This window comes from Brachycentrus maculatus, unplaced genomic scaffold (genome assembly GCF_059751285.1).
Source record: "Brachycentrus maculatus isolate JH-2025_06_01 unplaced genomic scaffold, ASM5975128v1 h1tg000240l, whole genome shotgun sequence".
Classification (NCBI taxonomy): Eukaryota; Metazoa; Arthropoda; class Insecta; order Trichoptera; family Brachycentridae; genus Brachycentrus; species Brachycentrus maculatus.
Genome location: NW_028280991.1, coordinates 1,616,790 through 1,638,931, shown reverse-complemented (window position 1 = coordinate 1,638,931; position 22,142 = coordinate 1,616,790). Strand labels below are relative to the sequence as shown.

The window sequence follows — 22,142 nt, the reverse complement described above, 5'->3', positions numbered from 1 at the left end:
TAAATAAATTATCTTATCAAATTATAAGCTTAAATAATAAAAATAAAAATGGTATTTTCTGACGTTTCTCATGTGTGTGATTATAATCCAGGATTCGGACCTCACATACTAATATAAGAGTTTCTGCTTAATAAAAAGCTTCTTTGCATCTCACCAATAGATGTCTCTTGTGAAGTTCTAGTGATTCAAGAACAAGGTTTCTAAATTGGTTCATATATATAAAACTTCCAAGAATTTGAGTTGTGTGGTTGTCAATAATGGGTAGAATTGGTGAATGTTACACGTGTGTAAAGTGATCACTTAAACCAGCCTATGACGGTCGTCAGCCCTGTCAAAAAAAAATACATTTGTAGGTTGGATCGGAATGCCTTTTCTACAATTTAAACAATCAGCTGGTCATCCACAGTAATTACTCATTGAAATAATTGATATCGCGATGTACACAATTAAAACGAATAATAAAAGATATTGAAAAGTAATGTTAAGTATTCAACAATGCATTGGAATTCTTCCCCGACATGTCGCTTACTCCTTTCAACAACGTCATATATAAAAAAAAACTTGATTTTTCAAGAGATCGGTTTTAAAGTTTAAGAATATAGTAAAATGTATTTAAAATATATATCAAGCCACCTATTGAACTTTTTACTGTGCAACAGATCTTTTTAGGTAGAACCTTATTCTCCATTTGAAAAATATTTAGTATTTAAAAAAATTAAACAATACCCTTTCTTAAAAATGCAAAAACAACACTTTCTGCCCTGTATCGGGTAAATATTAAGTTAAAAATATGCCGCTTTTGCTTGGATTTAGTTCATTTTCTGGGCATTCCGAAAACATGCATAACTGAAAATTGACGATTTTTGATATATGTAAAAAAGTTTGTAAAAAGTTCAAAGGAGTGAGCGATATGTGAACGTCCAATGCAGTCCGATGACTTCGCGAGCGGTGGCAGCCGAATCGGTAATAGTCAATAGGTAGTTCTTCCACTTTGTGAGCCCAGCCCACACCGGGGATGGCGGTCTCACTTGATTCTCTGTTATAAGACCAGAGAAAGCCACTGCGGATTCAGTCGTCGCGGGAAACCACCTTTGTCGACACCTCAATCGCACCATCAGCAGTCCCCGCCATGGAGAACAGGTGGGTCGATGTTTTGTTATTTTTTTGCAACCAGCTTGAACGGAGAAAGTCGTATCCACACTAGCACAAAGTATTATGCATTATGTGTGATGTATTACTGAATTGATACATTTTTAATTGGCCGATATGATAATTGTACAGACTTCATGCAACAATTTCGCTAGATTATAGTTTTTTTTATTGCTGTTTTGATTAATGGAAAATATTCGCACATTCCTAATTTATTTTATTTCGTGAGTAATTAATGCAGCATACTATATTTAAATGGGTACCAAAATAATATTTTTATTACCTGAACTTATGTCTAACCAATATAAGTAGATGCTTTCTCTTACCCATTTATTATAAATTATAAAAAATTACCAAGTGTACGCCAAATTCATTGAAATAAACGATACCCATATTAAGGAATCGAATATTAAAATATACATTATATTATACGTTTGCTATCTGACGTGATTGATGAATTATAATCTTTACGTAGTTATTTAATTTAATTTTAACACAAGAGCAGCCATAGCCAGATACATAAAAGTACATTAATATAACTAGACTCGGAATTCATTTATGAATCTGTGAATTTACTTTACTTCTTTTTACCCAAAACGAGGACTGGTATTTAATATTAAGAGAATAATAATGAATGAGAGTGTATTTGAAATAAATTATCGTGGTATGAATGTCACGGCCAGGATACCAGATTGTTTGGCTAAGTGGATATAGCACCTGACGTATGATTTATCAAAAGGATCTAAGTTCGACTCCTGTAGCTGAAAGTTATATTTATGAATGAAATTCAAGTTTATAATAAGTAGTCATTGTAAGTAACAATTCTATAGGCCATTTTGGAACAATGTGTGATGATTTTTCTCTGTTAATTAATTGAAAATCAATTTAATTTATTTAAAAAATCATATAATGTAAACGAAATTGAGTATAACTGTCAAGTACGTACGTACCAATCCGTTTTATATTTATGAATCGCAATAAGAAGGTTCTTGCTGTTGAATTTAATTCGCGTAAAATTAAGTCAAATCCATTGCATTATCTAAGAAAAAAACGTTTTCATCATCAGTATTTTAAAATCATTTCTAGTACAACTCGACAAAAAAGTACTTTATAATGCTATGATTTCAAGTTGATAATCCTACCTAATTACTGAACTTTACCAAGTTGTGTAATTTTTAATTCACAGACTTCTAGATAAATATCGACTGTTATTACTTGAAAATTCATTCTATCATAATTTATTCAAAAGAAAATTAGATAAATTCTACAAATACACATATATCACACTACTCCTAATACATCCCGGTCTTAATTATAACGCGATGGTATCAAATTGAAGCCTTATTTGCGTTAAATAATATTATTGCTCCTTACTTACGCAATCCTTTAACATGACGTTAAAACGTTATCATTTTCTCATTATTCGTGTCATTCAACATCACATAGGAATATGGACGTGTTTGTGTCCAATATAATACAAATGTGTATTTCATGGGTATATTATTATTTATAATTTTGTATATAATCTCTGCCCTTGCTAGTCAAAGACACAAAGTCTTTCTTAAAACTTATGAATAATGCATACGAAAAAAGTTAACTGGGTCGTCCCACAATATTTTAAGCTAAACTTTATTAACATAAAATACATTATTTATTTCACAATAGCCGTTACTATTCTTTTGTAATACGTGAACAATAATTATTAACTGTCATTTTCGATGTATCTATTTTTGGATCGTGTTTTTCCTGTTAAACAGTTTATTATCTTCAATAAGATAGTCGAGATATGATTGAAAACTTTTTATCATTCATTCGTTGTCCAGCATTTTGTATCATTAGAAAGGTAAAAATAATTATTATTGTAAGAGAAAATGCATTCAGATTTATTTCTAACAATAATAAGTTGGTCAACAGACTATTGAAATATCAAAACTGTACCTACTGAAAAACCATGAAGTTATTATACGATGTTTTTTAATGTTGAAAAATGAATAATGAATTGCAATAACAAGGTAATTTTTTAAAAATACTTTGGTGATGTGATCATAATTTGGAATTACTTTTAAATATAAAAACTCTTAACCTTGTAATACAATAACATTTATTTATATTTAATAAAATATATTGGTGTTTACAGACTCGCGCATTTTTAATTGACAATTTAACTATTGAATTCTGAAATTTCTATGCAAGTTGCATTATTGTTCCATGCTGCGTTGTTGAATGGTGATAAAAATTATGGCTCAAAAGTAGCAAAATGTGTTTTTCAACACCACCTCATGGTCAAAGTCAGCATAATTTACTTTCGGTATTTTAAAATTACCATTAAGAATAACATTTACGTATTTTTTCAGTAGATAACCGTCTGAAATTTAATATTTATGTATATATTTTTAAATATATCCGTGACGAAATTTAAATCCTTTAAATATCGGTTGCCTCCTATACAATAATATAGATTTATATCCGAAAAAAATATTCGACATTTCAAGGAAAATGCATTTATATATTATTAGTAAAATCATTTATGAAATAAAATTTTAATTCCTTTGTGCGTGGTTTTTGTGTCAAGTGCTTTATTTGATTAACGTCAATTAAATGAAAATGTTGCTAAAAAAAACATGGAGATGCATTATGTTAAAGTTGTTTTGTATATACTTATATACTTTTCTGTTTTCCATAATAATAATTTTGTACGTTTGTATTTTTCAATATTAAATGTAGATACAAAATACGCTCGGGAATGTCGGTCTACAGCGTTCTATAAAAAGCTCTAGATTTCTAGAAAATTGTTATTGAACAATTTTCTTATATGGACTATCTAATTATAATTAAGTAGACACACACAGTTTTTCCCATAAGGGGCAAATAGGCGGGGTCTGAACTAGCATATTTTTTTTAAGAGTTCAGTCGATAATTGCGCAATATAAAAGTTGGTTAGAAACATTTCCCGAATGCAGTTATTGAATAATACTCGGGAGGTAATAGTGCACGTAGGCATTAAGTGCATGTGCCCATTACACGCCACACGCCACACGCATGCGAGGCTTTTCTACCGTGTAAATAACCTAACATTCTAGGGTGAATTTTGCATAACTATTATTCAAAGCCTGCCAATAAAAATAATGTATGGAATTGATTTGATGTAACATTTTATATTAAACCCCCCTGTTTATTTCGTTAAAAATTTTAAAAAGTTAAAACATCAAATTATAATTTAAATTAGAAATGTAATTAATATTCACAATGTTTTTATGTGGAGATATATGTACATATATAACATATATTAACATTATCTGTGGTAATTTTATATCGAGAGAGCAATTTTCTTTAACCTCTATTCTTACCCAGATGATGCATAGAGCACTTAAGATGACTTAAGAGATGAAACTCAAGGTGAAGGACATTTCTGCTATATGGAAAAAAATAGAGGAGGAAAAAAAAACAAAAATAAGCACACCAGTAATGGCTAGGATACCAATAATAATAAAAATAATAATTTAAAAATAATCATATAAACTTATAAGTTTTTTAAAAAAACGCTAAATTGCGTTATATTTAATTAACTTCAAAATTGTATAATATTTTAAACAAAATATCATTTGCATTTTCTGTGAATTAAAATGGATTTTCTCGAAACTGTTTTATATTCAAATTTCAGATCTCACAGAATAACACAGATATCAGTGCGATCAACAATCGCGATTTCGGTAAATTACCGAGCCGAGAAATTAACAATAAATTTGTCAGTCAAAGGAAAAGAGATTTTAGTTCTTTTCGTCGATATAATAAACAGAGAAAGCGTTCAGAAATTTAAAAATTACCATTTAATCCATCGCTGATTATTTTCTCTATCGGCTTAAGTCGTATAATTTCTTTACGACGTATTTACGATCTTGATGTTGCGCTTAACTTGTAATGTATAACAAGATACATTTTATTCAATTGAATCGTAATTTGATGACTTTCATTCCGATCACATGTACATTTTGAATTCGTTTCTAATATAAACATTCATATCAAGTGAACAGCTTAAATATAAAAAATGTTTTCCTGTATAAATCGATGTGAAAGTGATCATTTTTGCGGTCACACCGTTCACACTCTGTTTAATTTTGACGGTTCATTGGACATGCCGGTATAAAAGTTACTTATGAATTCTACGGAATTTGAAAAAAATCACTCGAATTCTGATTATAATAGACAGTACGGAATGCATATAAAGTGAATAAAAACAACTGCGGTATGAGTTTCCGTAGAATGGATATTATGACTATCCATGCGTCTGGTCTGGGTGCTTTTACATAACATCTTGTTTTTGTCAGACTTCATTTCCCATTGTATAAAATAGAGTGATAAAGAAAAATAGATCTAATATTTAAATACGATAAGGTGCTTTTTCTCTCAGTTCTATTTTTCATAATTTACGAAAGTACTATTGAATTATCGGCACAGAACTGAAAGCTTGTAAAAGTTCTTATCGATCGTTTTATGAGGATATTAGCTCCTATATTTATAATAGAATGAAGTGTTTTCATCATTATTTAATATTACTGACAACGATAATGAAGAGGTTAAATATTGTACTCGTACAGTATCACGACGATCACTACACGACGGTCGGGAAAACTACATAATAATGTGTAACTAATTTTCCCGCGTTAGATATTATTACTCTAGTCAATCCATGACATTGAAAGAAAGTAATGTAGAAAGCATGTAAACTGCTTCTCTACTATGTGCAATGGCTGTTAATGAAAATAATTTTACTTTCATCGTGATTCAGAACTTTAGATTCATCTATTAAAATGACTGTGCCAATTTACTTCAATTTATTTCACGCGCGTCTGAATTATAGATTAAAAACATTTAGCTTGATCAAATTGAGGCACGAGCAATAATACATTAGTAGGTTTCACATACCTTTATTTAAATTTTATGATTGATAAGTACATACTTGAAACAACTAAATAAATTTATAATAAACGTTCTCACACTTTTCACAAATCGACTTTTTCTTATTATCAAAAGAGAAATCTCGAATAATAATAATATTTTGTAGCCTCTGAAATGATGCATTGATTTGATTGAGTGAATAGATTTAAGAATGCACGTAAATACATGGCGTTTTTCTGTTGTTTTTTTTGGCAAACACCCAATAGAGGATAATTTCCTTGTTTATTATAGTAACCATTTACTTTCCTTATGTATATAAACATATAATTTTTAAAAATTCAAATGAATTCCAAATCGATGGTAAATGTTGAATAGTGTATGATGTGATGGGTGTTTGTGAATTTTTCACATCCACCTTTCCTTTCCTTACTATCCTTCCTGCAGACATGTCTCAAAATAGAGTTTTTTTTCTGTTATTCCGTACTCAAACCAGCCAATGGCATACCGTAATCGCAAATCGAAACCTTTTTTGGTGAGGCTCTAGATCTTGTTAGATCCGGTGCCGGCTAACTTCACCCAGTAACACTATTTTTATAACTATTATTAATTTAAGAGAAAAATAACAATACCTACGGTACCTACTTGGGGTTACATACTCGTATTCTTAAATGCTTGTGTAAGTTGGACAAGCTGTTTGTAATATGTATGAGTCCCTTGAGGAAGAAAAAGGTTTTCAATAATAATTCAAACTACATACATATAATGATAATTAATCAGAAAAACGAAAGCTCGGATACTCTATTTTATGTAAATATAGTCAGTCGGTAAATTCAGTCACAAAATAATTGTTTAATAAAAAAAATATCTGATAAGGTTCGATTATACATATATCCTTATGATTAGATTCGATTAATAAAATCATCTTAATATATTAATCTGTATTTAATTGATAATTTAACATAAAAATTGTGATTGAAATTACTGCTGGCGCTTTGAATAATATAAAAGATATTTTTGTATTAATTTTCAAATCAAACACAGATTTTTTAATCTACTAAGTTGTATTTTATTTTAAAAAAACAAAAAAAAATATTGTGACAATTGTTTCGCCTTGTTATGGCATTTTCAGAAGAATTCCTTTAGAACGAAAGAAAACGAAACTTAGTAGACTCAAGAAATCTGTGTATGATTAAAAACTGATTCATAAAATACAATGGAGTTCTACAAATTAAACGCCAAATCAATAAATAATAGATGTTGTGTTTCATAGACCGTGAAATGGTTATACAATAGCTTAATTATTGTAAAATCAAATAAGTAGTTATATGCAATGACATGGAATGCTGTATTTAAAATAATATTTATAGCCTCGAAAAATGTTAATTACAAAATAGTTTGGCACTGTTCGTACGTCTTGTTTATACTTCCGCTGACCATTCTGTAGTACTTTTACAAGAGAAAGCTTCAGTGTTCTTTGCAGTGTGTATCCATTTAAAACAATATCATACTTTTAAATATTATAATACCTTGACGTTTCTGCGTGATTGTATCGGTCTTTCTACATTAAAGATTTTAACTATTGAAAGTATATCCAAACGTATATTTTGAGTCAACCAGCACACGAACGTGTTCCGCTTTCAAATTTTCTTATTCCGAAACCACAATAGGGTGATTTTCACTCGGTAGGAATATAGGATTTTTTATAAGCACTTTTTGGGATTCTCTTTGTATTTTCAAAAATCTAAAATGTAATTTTCTTTGCATTTGTTTTTCAAATAACAATTATTTTTTTGTTAATAGATATCACCCTATTCCGAATGAACTATAGTAAATCAAAACGTTTCGGAATCCCGATTCGGAATATATTTCCTATCATTCGTTCGATGATTTGTTATCAACATTAAAATATGCTATTGTATTGTAACTTAATAAAAATCCAACAAGGATTGATATTTACGTACAAAAATCTGGACATACCTATATGTCTTCTTCTAACCCTTATCCACACCCCGTGGTGCATAGGGCACTGAATCATATTGAGATATGTTATCTTGATCGTTACTTACATGAAGGCAAGGTGATCACTCCTGCGCTTTAGGGACCAGTCCAGGGTTATATTAAATAAATTTTAGATTGTGAAATCACTAACATTTATTTGTACCCCTCCTCCTGGGAATCGAATCCGGGACCTCCAGCACGGTAGCTAAATACGCTGACCATTACACCACGGAGGCGAACTTAGTAACTTACTTTAACTTAACTTAACTATGAGTAACTTTTTTATATTATTTATACGTACAGTTTTCAGTACCTAATTAATATGGCTGGTGACGTTCTTTAAATGTATTTATTATTTATTACTAACAAAAAAAAATCGAACTAAGTATAGAAAATTGCCTTTTATACTGTCTTGAGTTATGACTTCACACGTCTTCGCTCTTAGGTAGGTATAATAATGATCCAATTTTCGCGTGTTATGTTGTATGGCTGTTGATAAAACCAGATGTGACCAGATGGTAAACCGGTCAGTCGATTGCATTTTTTAAACCAGGATTTCCAATATGAGATTGAATGAAGTGTGCACATTTTAATGATGTGTTGGGCCTTCCTGCTTATAGTTGTAACTGCGATTTTTTATCTTTTTGAACTCTCATCAGCACCCAATGGCCCAGAGGGTACTGGATCGTATTGACACCGTATTATCTTTTTCGTTAATTCTTCTTTCGGCGTCTTGTCCGTATTTAGACGTTGCCATCTATCATGGCCCTATACTGGTTTCTGTCGCTTGCGCTGCAGCATCCACTCCAAGAACTGTTTACTTCCTGGTGTTCCTCAGGCATTACTTCCTTATTCTTCCTACTCCTCATCTCCCCTAGCCCTACAGTGTGTACAATATCCATAGTGTGGCCTACCACACTATGGATATTGATGATTGACCGTTAATTACATACGTGAAGGAAATGTGATATCAATATCACACTTCCTTATAAATATTATATTTGAGTGAAAAAATCACTGACGTTTATTTTAATTCCCGTGGGAATCGAAATAGGAACCTTCAGGACAGTAGCCAAAAGCTCTAACCTCTTCACTACGGAAGCGGACAATCTTCATGTATGTTTTTAAAAACCACAGTTTGTACATTATGCAATAACTACCGCCACTCCCAATGATTGAAATCAATCAATACGGATATCGATATAAATTGAAAATTGAATATTGAGTTTAGTTACCCACATATTTGTCATTATACCAGTCAAAATAAACAAAAAAGTTTAATCCAGATTTCTCTTTTAAAGATGCGTGTCTGTGTAAAAGATTGATTACGTTCCGTTCTCATTAAACTCGTCAAACTTGTATATGGAATAATTATCATCTACTTATTATATAATTTAAGCGGGGAACTCCTCGACTCCAAAGAAAACAAAAATGTCACAATTGATTATGTAATAATTCTATGTAGGTTGCAAATTGTACTAATTTTGAATTAAGTTTTAATTTCTCAATATTGTTGATAGTGCTGCTATTATAGATTCGTTTGTCTCTGTTAGAGAATAGAAAATGTGATCAGAAAATAGAAACGCATAAAGTTTAAGCACTAGCGCCTCGCTTTCTAAAGGGACCCACACAAAATATTGAAACAATCTTCATCGCGAAATAATTTAATTACGAATGCTCTATTTAATCCGTTTGTTTCATAAAAACAACTTCAGGTCTGGGATTCTTAGTATTATATTTACACAAAATCAAATATAAAAGACTTTTACTTCTAACAACTTGGGAATTTTGAAACCGGTTGTCGATTCGTATCATTAAAGTAGTTGATTCCATAAAGAATATGAATGAAGACTTGTTTTTTTGTTTTATCTTTAAATACCGAATGGAGGCAAAGTTAAAGCTATCTATACCATAAATTTAAAACATAAACTTTCGTATGGAATCCTGGCTCAGGGCTGAATATATTAAATTAACTATTAATTATTTTAATTTTTAAATTAAAAATGTTATTATTAATTAATCCTGGCTGGATAGCATTAATTTTTATTCGGTAATAAAACAAATATTCGTTATTTTTATTTTCGGCATTTTTAACTTCCTGACAATAATGATTGACAATCGGATCGAAAATGCCAAAGTCGTTAGTTGTGTTACACTTCTCTATATAGTTCATTTTTTAACTTTTTGTTGTTATTTCCCCCCAGAGCCCTGGGAATGCATTCTGAAATTATTTCAATGAACTACAATATATCATATGTTAATAATACCTATATCTAGTTTAAAAAACCTTTGTTGGCTATTAATTGTATTATCTTCGGTAAAATCACCATTCTAGATGTTTTCAATTGTATTTTATACATCTAAGATGTATGTATTCTTCTGGACCCTATCCGCACTCAATTGATGCATAGGGCACCGCATCGGATGACGCGGTATTAACTTTTTGATCTAGGAATGGAATACGTTTGATGGCATGGAATACAGATGATGTAAGTGAAGAAGCTCAGAACGAACGATATCGCCTATGACTCGATGACCGTTACTTTATTTTATTTTCCGGCTGTATGTCTAACATAATTTTGGTCGCCCAGATTTTGCTCATGGGGTTATAAATTGTGAAATACCTCGTAGGTTGTAGGTACCACAATATATTTTGCGGTTATGGTTGCGTATGTATAACTACGTAAGTGCAATACATGTATGTATGTGGATTGGCATTTCGGAATAACTGCGACGTATGTAGGTAGGTAGGTACTTCGTAAGTTTTCCGAATGACGGTGGTCACAGATATCGCCCTGCCTCGCCCGTTACTGATACACTGCCGCAGGATACGAAGCATGGACTCGTTTATAAAACCTTTTCACTTTGTTGCATAATACTTTTTTTCAATCGGTTGACATAATCTCGCATGCGCGCTGTGACATTGCCAGTCCTCGAAACCGTTTATTTTTATTTATTTATGAAATAGTTGCCCATTATTTTATAAATAATCCTTTCACTCGGTATTTTGTGTATTATATACGTACCTCTAAAAACGTGATATATATATATATATATATATATATATATATATATATATATATATATATATATATATATATATATATATATATATATATATACATATATATATATATATATATATATATATATATATATATATATATATATATATATATATTTATATATATATATATATATATATATATATATATATATATATATATATATATATATATATATATATATATATATATATATATATATATATATATATATATATATATATATATATATATATATATAAATATAAATTCCCTATGTATTGATTTGGCGTTTAATTTGTAGAACTTCATTTGAATTTATGTATTAATTTTAAATCAAACAGATTTTTTTAATCAAACAATTAATTTATTTTGTGTTTTTGTTAATAAAATATAACTTAGTAAGACTCAAAAAATCTGTGTTTGATTTAAAATTAATACATAAATTAAATTCCTCTTAACCGCACTCAATGGTACATAGAGCACTGCATCAAGTAAATGAGAATCAATTATATGTTGATTATAAAATATATGAAGGCAAGGTGATCAGTCTTAATCTTCAGGTACCAACCAGTCCAGGGTAATACCAAATAAATAGTAGATACATTTTTACCCCCTCTGGGAATCTAAACCGGGATATCCAGCATTATAGCCAGACCCGGTAACAACTACACCATAGAGGCAGACATACATATATTTGTACATACTTACAAATAATACATGCGTTCAGTGTGGAAAAGTTCTTGGTATGCATATGTTAAGGATAAAAATAGTCACATTAATTATGTATGTATATAGAATCTACATAATATTTCACATTGACATATTTGGCATAATATTATGTGTCTTGCTTACATAGAAATATGTATCAATGCTAAGTACATAATATGTACCTTTCTTTTGTATTGAAAAATTATTTCATAATAGTAAATATTTGTTTCATACATTTGAGACATACATATATAATAATTTGAATGAATCCATTCAAGAATACGTTACAAATGGATTATATACCGGATAAGATGTGATTGAGCTAATTTTTTTTTATTAAAAAAGACAAATATTTGGATTTTTTTTATTATTCACAAAAAAATTCAATTTCATACTATTTATGTGAGCCTGGGTGGCTTATTATTAGAAATAGGTGTCAAATTGTGGATTCGAACCAGGAAACTCTGACTCAAGAGTCCGCGACACTAACTAGTTGCGAAAGTGTTTGATATGTTGAACGTTAATATTATTATATTGTGTATTTTCAGATGCATCAAACTAAGTTTGTTGGTGACCACATTGGCTTTTGTGGTAGGAGCTCAGAGAGGAGGAGAATCATATGAAGATCTACAACATAAAATTCTAGTCCTAAATCCACAGGTAACTAATTTTATTTATTCATGCACAAAAACATAATTCCTTTTAAATGCCTACATTCAACATTTGCAATATTACGGCATACATGAAGGAAATTGTTTTCCATTATTTTTTTGCTCTGATTAAAAAATGAAAATCAATATTATTTCACATATATGTGCATATATATAAAAGTTAAGTAACTAGGTAATTTTAAAAGGTGTGTTGTATACGTATGTACATAGTGTGTTCTACATACCTACTCCCCAGGGCAGGAAGTTTAAAAGATTTCAATCAAATGAATTGGATCATAATAATTTATTTACTATAAGTATTAAATATTTTGTCTCCAAGTACCGCAGTCAATCGTTAATTGAATGGTCCGCTGGAAAAACATAATTTACTAAAACCACGATATAACGGTCTAATCTGGGGGTAGGGAGTGTCCGTTAAAGCCGAAAGTCCATTGTATAAAAATTGGTTTAAAATAAACAGAAAAACTTTTTTTGAAATGATGAATTCTGTATTTAGATATGAATAAACAGCAGAAAACGGAAACAAAATCCTATTTATTGCCTTCGGACAATCGTGAAGTGATGTTACTGTTTGATATCGACACGCTTGCTTTTAGTAAAAGGGAGTCAAATTTTGTATGGACTTTTCAAGCTTTCTGAAGGAAATCCCATAATATACTTTAGCTCCGGCTAGGTTCAGACTACGAGCAAGACGTCACATTGTGTCTCAAATTCTAGTGCTAGAGGTATGACGTGATTATCATGGCCGCTAAAAATTGTTGACATGAGGCGACACTTAAATTTAAGCATGTAAGAGAGGTTTTTTTATTATATGTTTGACCGGATTTTTTGTCCGTTTTATTCGAAGTTCGATAAATAGAGGTCCGTTATATTGAGGTTTTACTGTACTCGTAAATAATATATATTATATATGGATATGTCAAGGCTAACGTAGTTTTTCCGAAGGACCATTCAATTTATACATAATATGATGAATAAATAGGTCCAGGTGCATTCATAAGTACCTACTTATTAATCTAACGATGTTTATTGATTCAATGACAGAGTAATGTATTTTACAATATCCTTGAGATATAACAAAAATTAATATTACGCTTTCTAATATATAGTTGGTCACACGACGCCATCATGTACCAATGTATTTGTTTCCACGGAGGATTGTATCTTAATATGACTCGAGGCCTTGTATAAATGTTTAATGGCTGGAATGTTTCTACCACATAATTATTTATAATAAATATTTGTGAAATGAATCTGTGCAAAATACAGATAAATGAACGATTATTTTTTTAATTTTCTATTAAATATCTGTTGTTTGATATCTTATATATTTACTAGCGCCCTTTAGACGTTTGCACTTTCAACAGCGAATAATATGATTCATATGACAGGACTAAGGACGTATAGATTTAAAGCAGGTTTAAATGGTTTTCAACCACTATGGTGATTTTGGTGCTTTAGCGATAACTTACTGTTATATGGTAAACAGTATTTCTATAATTCAATACTTTTCATCTTTTCATAGGACGAAGGAAAGCGTGTCATAGTCAAAAGTGACGTGAACTTTTTCATAAGATAAATTACCTAAAAGGTCCTACTATCCCCAGAAAAGAACGTGAAAAACAATTTCCTAATCCATTTATTAAAACACCGTCACCATTGATTAAAAATTAAAATAAAATTGAGTACATCACATTTTATAATAACTCGAATTTTTACATCACATTTTTACAATTCTTCTTCATCAAACCCTTATCCGCGCCCCAATGGACACTGCATATCATGTAAACGCAGTGTTATCTTGATCGTTAACACATGAAGGAAAGGTGATCAGCCGCAGTCCAGGGTAGTATTGAATAAATATTAGAGTGAAAAAAACGCCTATATTTATTTGACCCCCCCTGGGAATCGAGCCCGGACCTCCAGAATGGTAGCCGAGCGTGCTGACCATTACACTACGGAGGCGGACGATTAGTCACGGGGTAATCAGCCGTTTTCTTATGACTTATTTCCTTAATGTTTCAGGAAGCGAGAAACATCCGGCCTCGGAACTACCAGAGTGTGCTACCGACCCAGAACCAGGTGAGCAGTGGGTTCCGGCAGCAGGGCGGAGGAGAGGATGCGTCGCACTCCCCCTCGCAGCAGCTGAGGCGTCCCCTCTATCCCCAGGACGCGGACGCTTTCCAGAACGGCATCCCAAACCGCCCCCAGGCCCATAACAAGAGGCCTAATTCACAGCTCTCACAGGTAAAAAAATCATGCTAACCTACACATCATTCCAACCAAGATCTAGTAAAATTACCCACAAAAACAAATATTGTCAAGTTCATACTAATTAAAAATCGAAACTTTTATATCTAACCATTATTTGATCGTTTGGTTATTAAAGTTTTTTTAAGCCTTCACTCATTTACGAGTGATTTTAAAGTTATACACAAGGCTTTTTTTATAAAAAAGGTACCGGAACTCAATTCATGTCAAGTTTTTACTTTAAAAAAATATTTATCATTTTGACGGATTATGTAAATACAGATTGTAATTACGTAAGCGTAAACATTGTTTCATCTAATTCATTAAGATTTTTTTAAAATCTATCCGTGGAAGAAGGTGCCGGAACGCCGTTCCACCGCGTTACATGAAAAAAGGCCTGGTTTTATGTAGGGGAAGGGGGGGCTAGTTGTTACAAAAAAAATAAAAGCTAAATATCTGGTAACTGTTTATTTTAAGACACATAATATTGATTATATCTTAATGTACATATATTGAAATATAATAAAACAATTCAAATATGTTCCAACAAATATTAAAGTTGTACACATATTAGTTATCTCTACATTTACGACGCATACGCGTACGAAGCATTTGAAAAATATAAAATTCTTGTCAATTCCCATTGAAGACTTATAGAAATGAATGAAAATAAGCCCCAACTAAAATTAATGCGTTTTATTTTTAAACAAGCTTAACGTTATATAAAATGATGAAATAAATAAATAAATACATAATATGGAAACTAAGATGTATATTATTTTCAATTAAAAAAAACATTCTTGGTTTTGCTAATTATCATCATAATGTCAGATATTATTGGGGAATCCGTTGAATGATTCGAAATATGATTACAATGACTCATCAATTAATTTGTAATAAAATGCATAATTTCGTTGTGAGTGACTCTCTCTAATCATGTCTGAGTTTTAAATCAGAATAAATTACATATTCATGCAGTTGTATACCTGACGTGTTACATGAATCTATTTCATAATCATACAATATTAATTATAAAATTAACTTTCTTATGAGAACTTCCTATTATTTTCTTTTAATTATAGATGCATGTCTGTAGGTTTGGCAGATTGATTTTTTAAATTAATTCGAAGATTTTTTGGTTTATAGAATATTTAAGCTATACTTTTAAACAACAATTTTTATTAAAATTTATTGCGGCACGTGTTTGAACACATTTAATATGGAACATGGTATTTAATAATAATGTTAAATGTATCGACACACGTGTCATAATAGATTTTAATAAATAGTGGTATTTACCAAATACAAATTTAATATAAAATGGTAAGATATGTAGACCCCCATAACGCTAGAAGATGATTTTATTAAAACATTGCGATTTTCAGACATCACTCGACACTAGAAGACATGTTTCTTTGCCAGGCGTAATTAACAAGGATAGCAATACAATGCATATAATTCAATCAGATTGTGACTAATATACTCGTTCGTTTTCCAGGAAATTAAGCTCAGGCTTGAAGAAGAAGAAGAGGAGCTCGAAAAAGAAGAGCCTGACAAGTTGTCTCAGCTTCTACCAAACTCCAAATTTGATTGTGTCGGAAGGAACACTGGTTACTACGCTGACGAAGGACTGGCCTGTGAAGTATTCCATTACTGCCAAGACAATACCAAACATTCGTGGATTTGTCCCGATGGATTCACTTTCCACCAAGTATGCATGATTTTCAATATTCAATATTAGATAAGGTACTTTCAATATCATGTAACCAGGTAGAGTGATTGGTAGGTACCTAAATTGCAAATAATGTAATCATTTGGTATTTTTCTGATTTTCTTTCAATGATTGTTTATCCAAGTTGCAAGGGGTCAATACTTTACGTTATCCCATCAAATATACTACACTACTAAATCCAGAAATCTGGGCGCAAGAGTTATCAATACGAGTATAATATGGTGATATATGCATCATATGTGTACGGAAAATTCCAAGGAAAAAAAGTTTATTATTAATTAGAATAAGAAAAGTTTCGATCAATTGCCTCATGTTTTTTTAATGTCAATTTATAAATAAAAACGTGAAATCTCGTTCATCAAACCTTGTTAAAATTAACATTCTGATGGAATCTCAAAATTTTAGGTTCATCTTATCTGCATGCCACCTTCTAGCGACAATATCTGCCAGAAATCATCGCAGTATACCTTCGTGAATGATTACTTATACAAAGCCCTGAACGCCGAAGAAGCTCAAACACGACCAAACGTTACTCTTCGGTATTCCGAACGCTACTATCCTTCCGAGGTCTACCACGACGGAAGGTACGACGAAGAAGACTCAGAAGAGCAAGAACCGGTAAGATCAAAATTTGCATAATTATTTTCGCATTGTAGACCAATTGCGATTCATACACGTTGCATCTTAAAGTAAATGTATTTTTTCTTGCCTAGTTCAATTCTTACAGGGGTTAAAATTAATATTATATAAGAGATTTTTCATAAAAATGTTTATTTAAACGCTTTAGCTACCCAACCGGTAGATAAAGCGTAAGACTGAACACTTTCCATCGTGAGATTAATGATCAAGGTAACACTATATTGATTTGTTGCAGTGATATGCACCTCTGTGCGCGGATGAGAGTTAAAATAATACTTTTTACTTTCTGATACATTAAATGCCTGAACATTTTCACACAATTCTATCATCATTAATCAAGATTTTCATTTATATGGATACATTTAATAATATTTGAATAGTATGGTGTAAAAAAACATGGATAATATTTGTATATTCTATCATGGGTCATACCTATGGCTAAAGGTTTAGACCTCAAGCTTGTCTCAAGCGTTCAAATCAGAATGCGTTCAGCCGCGCTCAGGGGTGGTAGTGTGCTCGCGCTCAATTTTTTTTCAAATGTCTTTTGGATATTTTTTGTTTATTAGAATATACACGGGAAAAATAATAATATACTTTTGTATAAATTTTTTAACTCTTTACCTTTCAATGAATTTTTTTTTCAAAACCATATTAACTGTTTAGAAGAAAAAATATTTTTTCAATGTAAAAACGAAGTTTTAAGAAAAAAATAATTTTCGTAAAATGTTACCTGGATTTAGAGAAAATAAAGTTGCGACTTAACGAATACCTGGCCTTAATTGCAATCAATAAGTGTGGCTATAAAAACACTTGATAACTCATATAATAGTTTTTTTAACAAATATATCAAATTATATATAAAAATCAATTGAACTTCTTTTTGGTCGCAGATTCAGCAGATTGCCCAGAGACGACCCACGGCCAGGCCGGTTCACGCTATTCCTTCCCCCGTGCCGACCCCCCAGAGGCGCCCTCAAGTGTTCCGCTCCCCCGAAGAGGTCGACATTCCCCTTCTGCAGCGCCGTCCTCTGCACATACCTCAACCATTCCACCCTTCCAATAATCAAGAATTCGAGTACGAGAAAAAGTGATTAAAGAAATCTTGTAATATGCTCTTACATTAAGATATAATTTGTATGATGTATAATTGTTAATCTGTACCATTTAATTATGAACAATTATCCCCTATAATAATTAGGATTTGGAAAGTCACTAAATCAAGAAAATCCCAAAATTCTTTATTTTGTGTTGAGCTTTGAACTGATTTAAATTTGAAATGCTAATTTGTGTTGTACAGCATTTTTCAACTATATGCGATCATCAAAATAATATATAAATTGACTATTTTTTAAACTCAAATTAATTTGTCTGATGTGTTGTGATTTTTTTATGTTTAGGTGTGTTATATAATAAATAATTTATTATGTATGTTTAAACATTTTATTTACATTAATTTTTATGTTTAAATAATAAACAATAAACAATTTTTTTTTAACTTTATTATTTTGTATATAATATAGTATTTATTTCAACGGTTTATTTTATTTTTAAAAGTATAAAACATATAAGATTTTAGAGTAAATTTGGCAATATAAATAGATTTTTATGTATGTAATAACATTCCGCATTATTAAGAATGGTGAGTCGGAATGGTTTGGGCATGTGAATCGAATAAGTGAAGAGAGAATAGTAAAATAAATTCATGAGGCGAATGTGGTTGATATTGGAAGCAGAGTAAGAAAACTAAGCACGATCAAGTATTTCAAATATTTGAAAGTGGTCTGGTCAGGAGTTGGAATAATCGGTGGGTGTGGGAAGAGGCGAAGATTGTTTGCGAAGACAGATTGATGTGGCGTTCTATTCTCTCTGACGCTCCTGCGGAGAGGCGGTGTAGTGGTTAGTTAGTTTTTAATGACATTCCTATTTCTTTTCTACTAGCATTTGGTACAAGTAGCCGGCCAAGTTTGGTACAAGTAGCACAGCGTTGCAGTGGGTTAGTCTGGTATAATGGGAAAGAAAGAAAATATAAAGCATACAATACTAATATTTAAATTTTACAATGATTGTAAGGCAATAAAAGGGTAAAAAATTATGAAACAACAATGCAAAAGAAAATATTGAAAGTCTCAGCAGTTATCAAGATGCCTGCTATCCGCCATGAGCAAAGTTTAGTACTTCGTATATTGCTGGTATCTTCAACAGATAGCACTGCCATTGCTGCACATTATTTCAAAATTTCAAAACATTCGGTGAATAACTTTAGGAGATTCAAAATTATGAGCAAATTAACGTTTACATTTTTATTTATATGGATGGGTATAAATAAAGAATTCACACCGTAAATAGGCAAACTGCTTTTTTTTAAATACCAATGATCACGTTCAGAAATCTCAAATGAAAACGTATAATGGCAACATTCAGATTTCTATTTACTTTTAACCAAAGACAATTTGACTATGGCATATATATCTATGTAATGTCTATTCCAGTCTATTCTTTTCGTTTGCTGTCATTAAAATTATTGATGTTTTTGCGGTGTATCTTTGATTCGACGCTTTGAAGTTGGTGTCTGCCGTCAATAAAGCCGATTTTTTACTTATCAATATTGAAGTATGACGATATAATATTTATGTATATGGAGAAGCTTATTTTTGGCAAAAGCTTAAATTATAAAATATTATATTTGTAAAAATTCGGAGCTCATTAAGTTGAAAGTTCTGCGATTGACACCCTGGAGGTATTAAGAAAATAACGAAGAATATAAATCATTTGAATTCAATGTAATTATTACATTTTACTAAAAGATGGTTGTTTTTCAGACTCTCCTGAACCGAGCAATGGAATCCGACTACAAATCTTATCATGAGAGATTTATGCAAAATCATAATGGAACTTCAGCTTTTGACACATTTATGACCATACTACCAAACTTTGTTACTACATGTATATTGAAACAAATTGTTTTGTACTTGGGAACTACCAGCATTATTTGTAATCTATTATTAGAGTATATAATTGTTGTTATTCCTTTAATCATAGGAACCACAATACTGGCCGAGTTTAGATTTACATGGTTCTATGTGTCTCTTATAATTTTTTGTCTGATGCATTATAACCAGTCAAACTTAAAAGCAGCTTGGAATTTAAAAATTGATCGCCGAAGAAAATGGCAGTGTGTTTCTTACATGAGATCTATGACACTTTTGATAACGTCCTTTTCAATTCTTGCTGTCGACTTCAATATTTTCCCCCGGTACTTGGCCAAAACTGAAAAGTATGGATATAGTTTTATGGATACTGGGGTGGGTTTATTCATATTTTGCAATGCATTGGTGCCCTCTAAAGTTTCGAGACACAGTTTGATCAAGTCACTGGAACTAAATATGAAGCAATGTATGATGCTGCTTTTATTGGGCGTCGGCCGAGCAATGATCACCAATGAAATTGACTATCAGCAGCACACCACCGAGTATGGAGTGCATTGGAATTTCTTCATCACTTTATCCGTTACCAAAATTATTGCTGTGACAGTAATGTGTATTTTTAATGAAAGGAATTCTTTAACTTGCGGTATCGTATTGCTATGCTTTCATGAAGTATTATTACAAATGGGGCTAAGTAAGTGGGTTTTCAGTGATATAGGGCGTTACAATCTTATCACTGCTAATAGAGAAGGATTAGTCTCGGTGACGGGTTATATAGCTTTATATTTAATATCTTCACACATAGGGCAAGTCATCAGAGAAAAGTATAAGGACGACAAGGAGGGTGATGTGATATTAAGTCTTGTCTCCATCACACTCGTATCGTGGTTCGCTGTGTATGTAAGTCCCTATTTGAAAGTCTCCCGATGTTTAGCCAATGCCGGATACTGCTGTTTCGTATTAGCTTTAGGAGTGACACATCTTACACTGTTTTACTTGTATGAAATCAACGAGCTTGCTGGCATTAAGCAAGAAACAAAGGGAAAAAAGCCTACTCCCGGCTATTCCCTGTCAGTAATTCATTCCGCTATAAATCAGAACGGTTTATTGTTCTTTCTACTTAGTAATTTAACAACAGGACTAGTCAATTTAAGCTTTAAAACATTATTTATTGACCCATTAAACAGTTTATTAATGTTAGGAGCATACATGCTTTTAATTATTGTTATTATAGTAGGCTTTGAAACCAAAGGTGATTTCGTGAAATCAATGTTATTTTAAAATAACACAAGATGAAAAAAGTCAAGTTATTTTAGCTAATGTGTATTTATTTTTGCATACATTTATTTATTCTGTCATGACATAAAATAGGTTAGTTTTATCACGCTTAACTCGGGAGAGGGTTACTTGGAAATTTGATTAATTGACTGACTAAATATTTTGTTAAGAGTACTGGGAACCACCCAGTGCCTGATCTAGTGCCCCATCACTTTCTGAGAAAGGGACATGAGCATACAAGTTTGTAAATGTATTATTGTCCCCTTTTGTAAGTGAGTGTGCCTGGGCGCCTGTGCCAAGTGATTTTATGTAGGTCCGGAACTGGACCCACTCTCCCCCATTATTATTTTTGCTTGCATATGGCAGGATGTACCGTGGGTACTACTCTCGATTATGCAGTGCCATTAAACTTATTCACAGATAACCCTATCGTCCAGAGAACTTTTGCATTGTGTTCTAAAGGTAACCTACCCCGAGTTAACGAATTAATGTAATACATAAACTAGTCAATATCATGTTTAAAAATATATTTATTCTATTTTTAAAAAATACTATTAAGTTATTTATTATCGGTGACTATGTTTTGAATGTAAAATATACTTAATAATACGTACTTAAAATATGTACCAACAAGTTTTTACTATTAAATATACGTGTTTTCTGTAGTAATTTTCCTTCATACTAGTATCAGTCATTTTAGAAGAATAAATCATTTGTAAACCGTAAATAATATAAAAGTGAATGTTGTAAACCTTGTTTTATTTTTCTGTAAATTACTGCGGATCACAAATACTTACCTTTATAAATAATTTTAAAAAAAAAACAGAAATAGTCAGCACAAGGAATGAGT

General features: G+C 31.2%; 2 protein-coding genes across 2 annotated transcripts; both read left to right on the top strand.

Moving 5' to 3' along the window:
* Nucleotides 1-1,010: 1,010 nt before the first annotated feature.
* LOC148306497 (uncharacterized) lies at nt 1,011-18,574 on the top strand. The gene is made up of 6 exons (XM_088264928.1): nt 1,011-1,140; nt 12,347-12,458; nt 14,495-14,716; nt 16,218-16,430; nt 16,857-17,069; nt 17,981-18,574. Exons 1-6 carry the CDS (start codon nt 1,130-1,132, stop codon nt 18,179-18,181), a joined length of 972 nt encoding a protein of 323 aa, XP_088121054.1. The 5' UTR covers nt 1,011-1,129; the 3' UTR covers nt 18,182-18,574.
* A 1,114-nt stretch (nt 18,575-19,688) lies between these two features.
* On the top strand, nt 19,689-22,037 carry LOC148306496 (uncharacterized). Its single transcript, XM_088264923.1, has 2 exons — nt 19,689-19,827; nt 19,910-22,037. Exon 2 carries the CDS (start codon nt 19,928-19,930, stop codon nt 21,293-21,295), a length of 1,368 nt encoding a protein of 455 aa, XP_088121049.1. The 5' UTR covers nt 19,689-19,827; nt 19,910-19,927; the 3' UTR covers nt 21,296-22,037.
* The last annotated feature ends 105 nt before the right edge of the window (nt 22,038-22,142 follow it).

Excerpts from the sequence above, each read along its gene's own strand:
- LOC148306496 (XM_088264923.1), top strand. The coding sequence starts at position 19,928 with ATGGAATCCGACTACAAATCTTATCATGAGAGATTTATGCAAAATCAT.
- LOC148306497 (XM_088264928.1), top strand. Across the intron at positions 14,717-16,217 it reads CTAATTCACAGCTCTCACAG|GAAATTAAGCTCAGGCTTGA; the intron begins GTAAAAAAATCA and ends TTCGTTTTCCAG. Across the intron at positions 17,070-17,980 it reads ACTCAGAAGAGCAAGAACCG|ATTCAGCAGATTGCCCAGAG; the intron begins GTAAGATCAAAA and ends TTTTGGTCGCAG.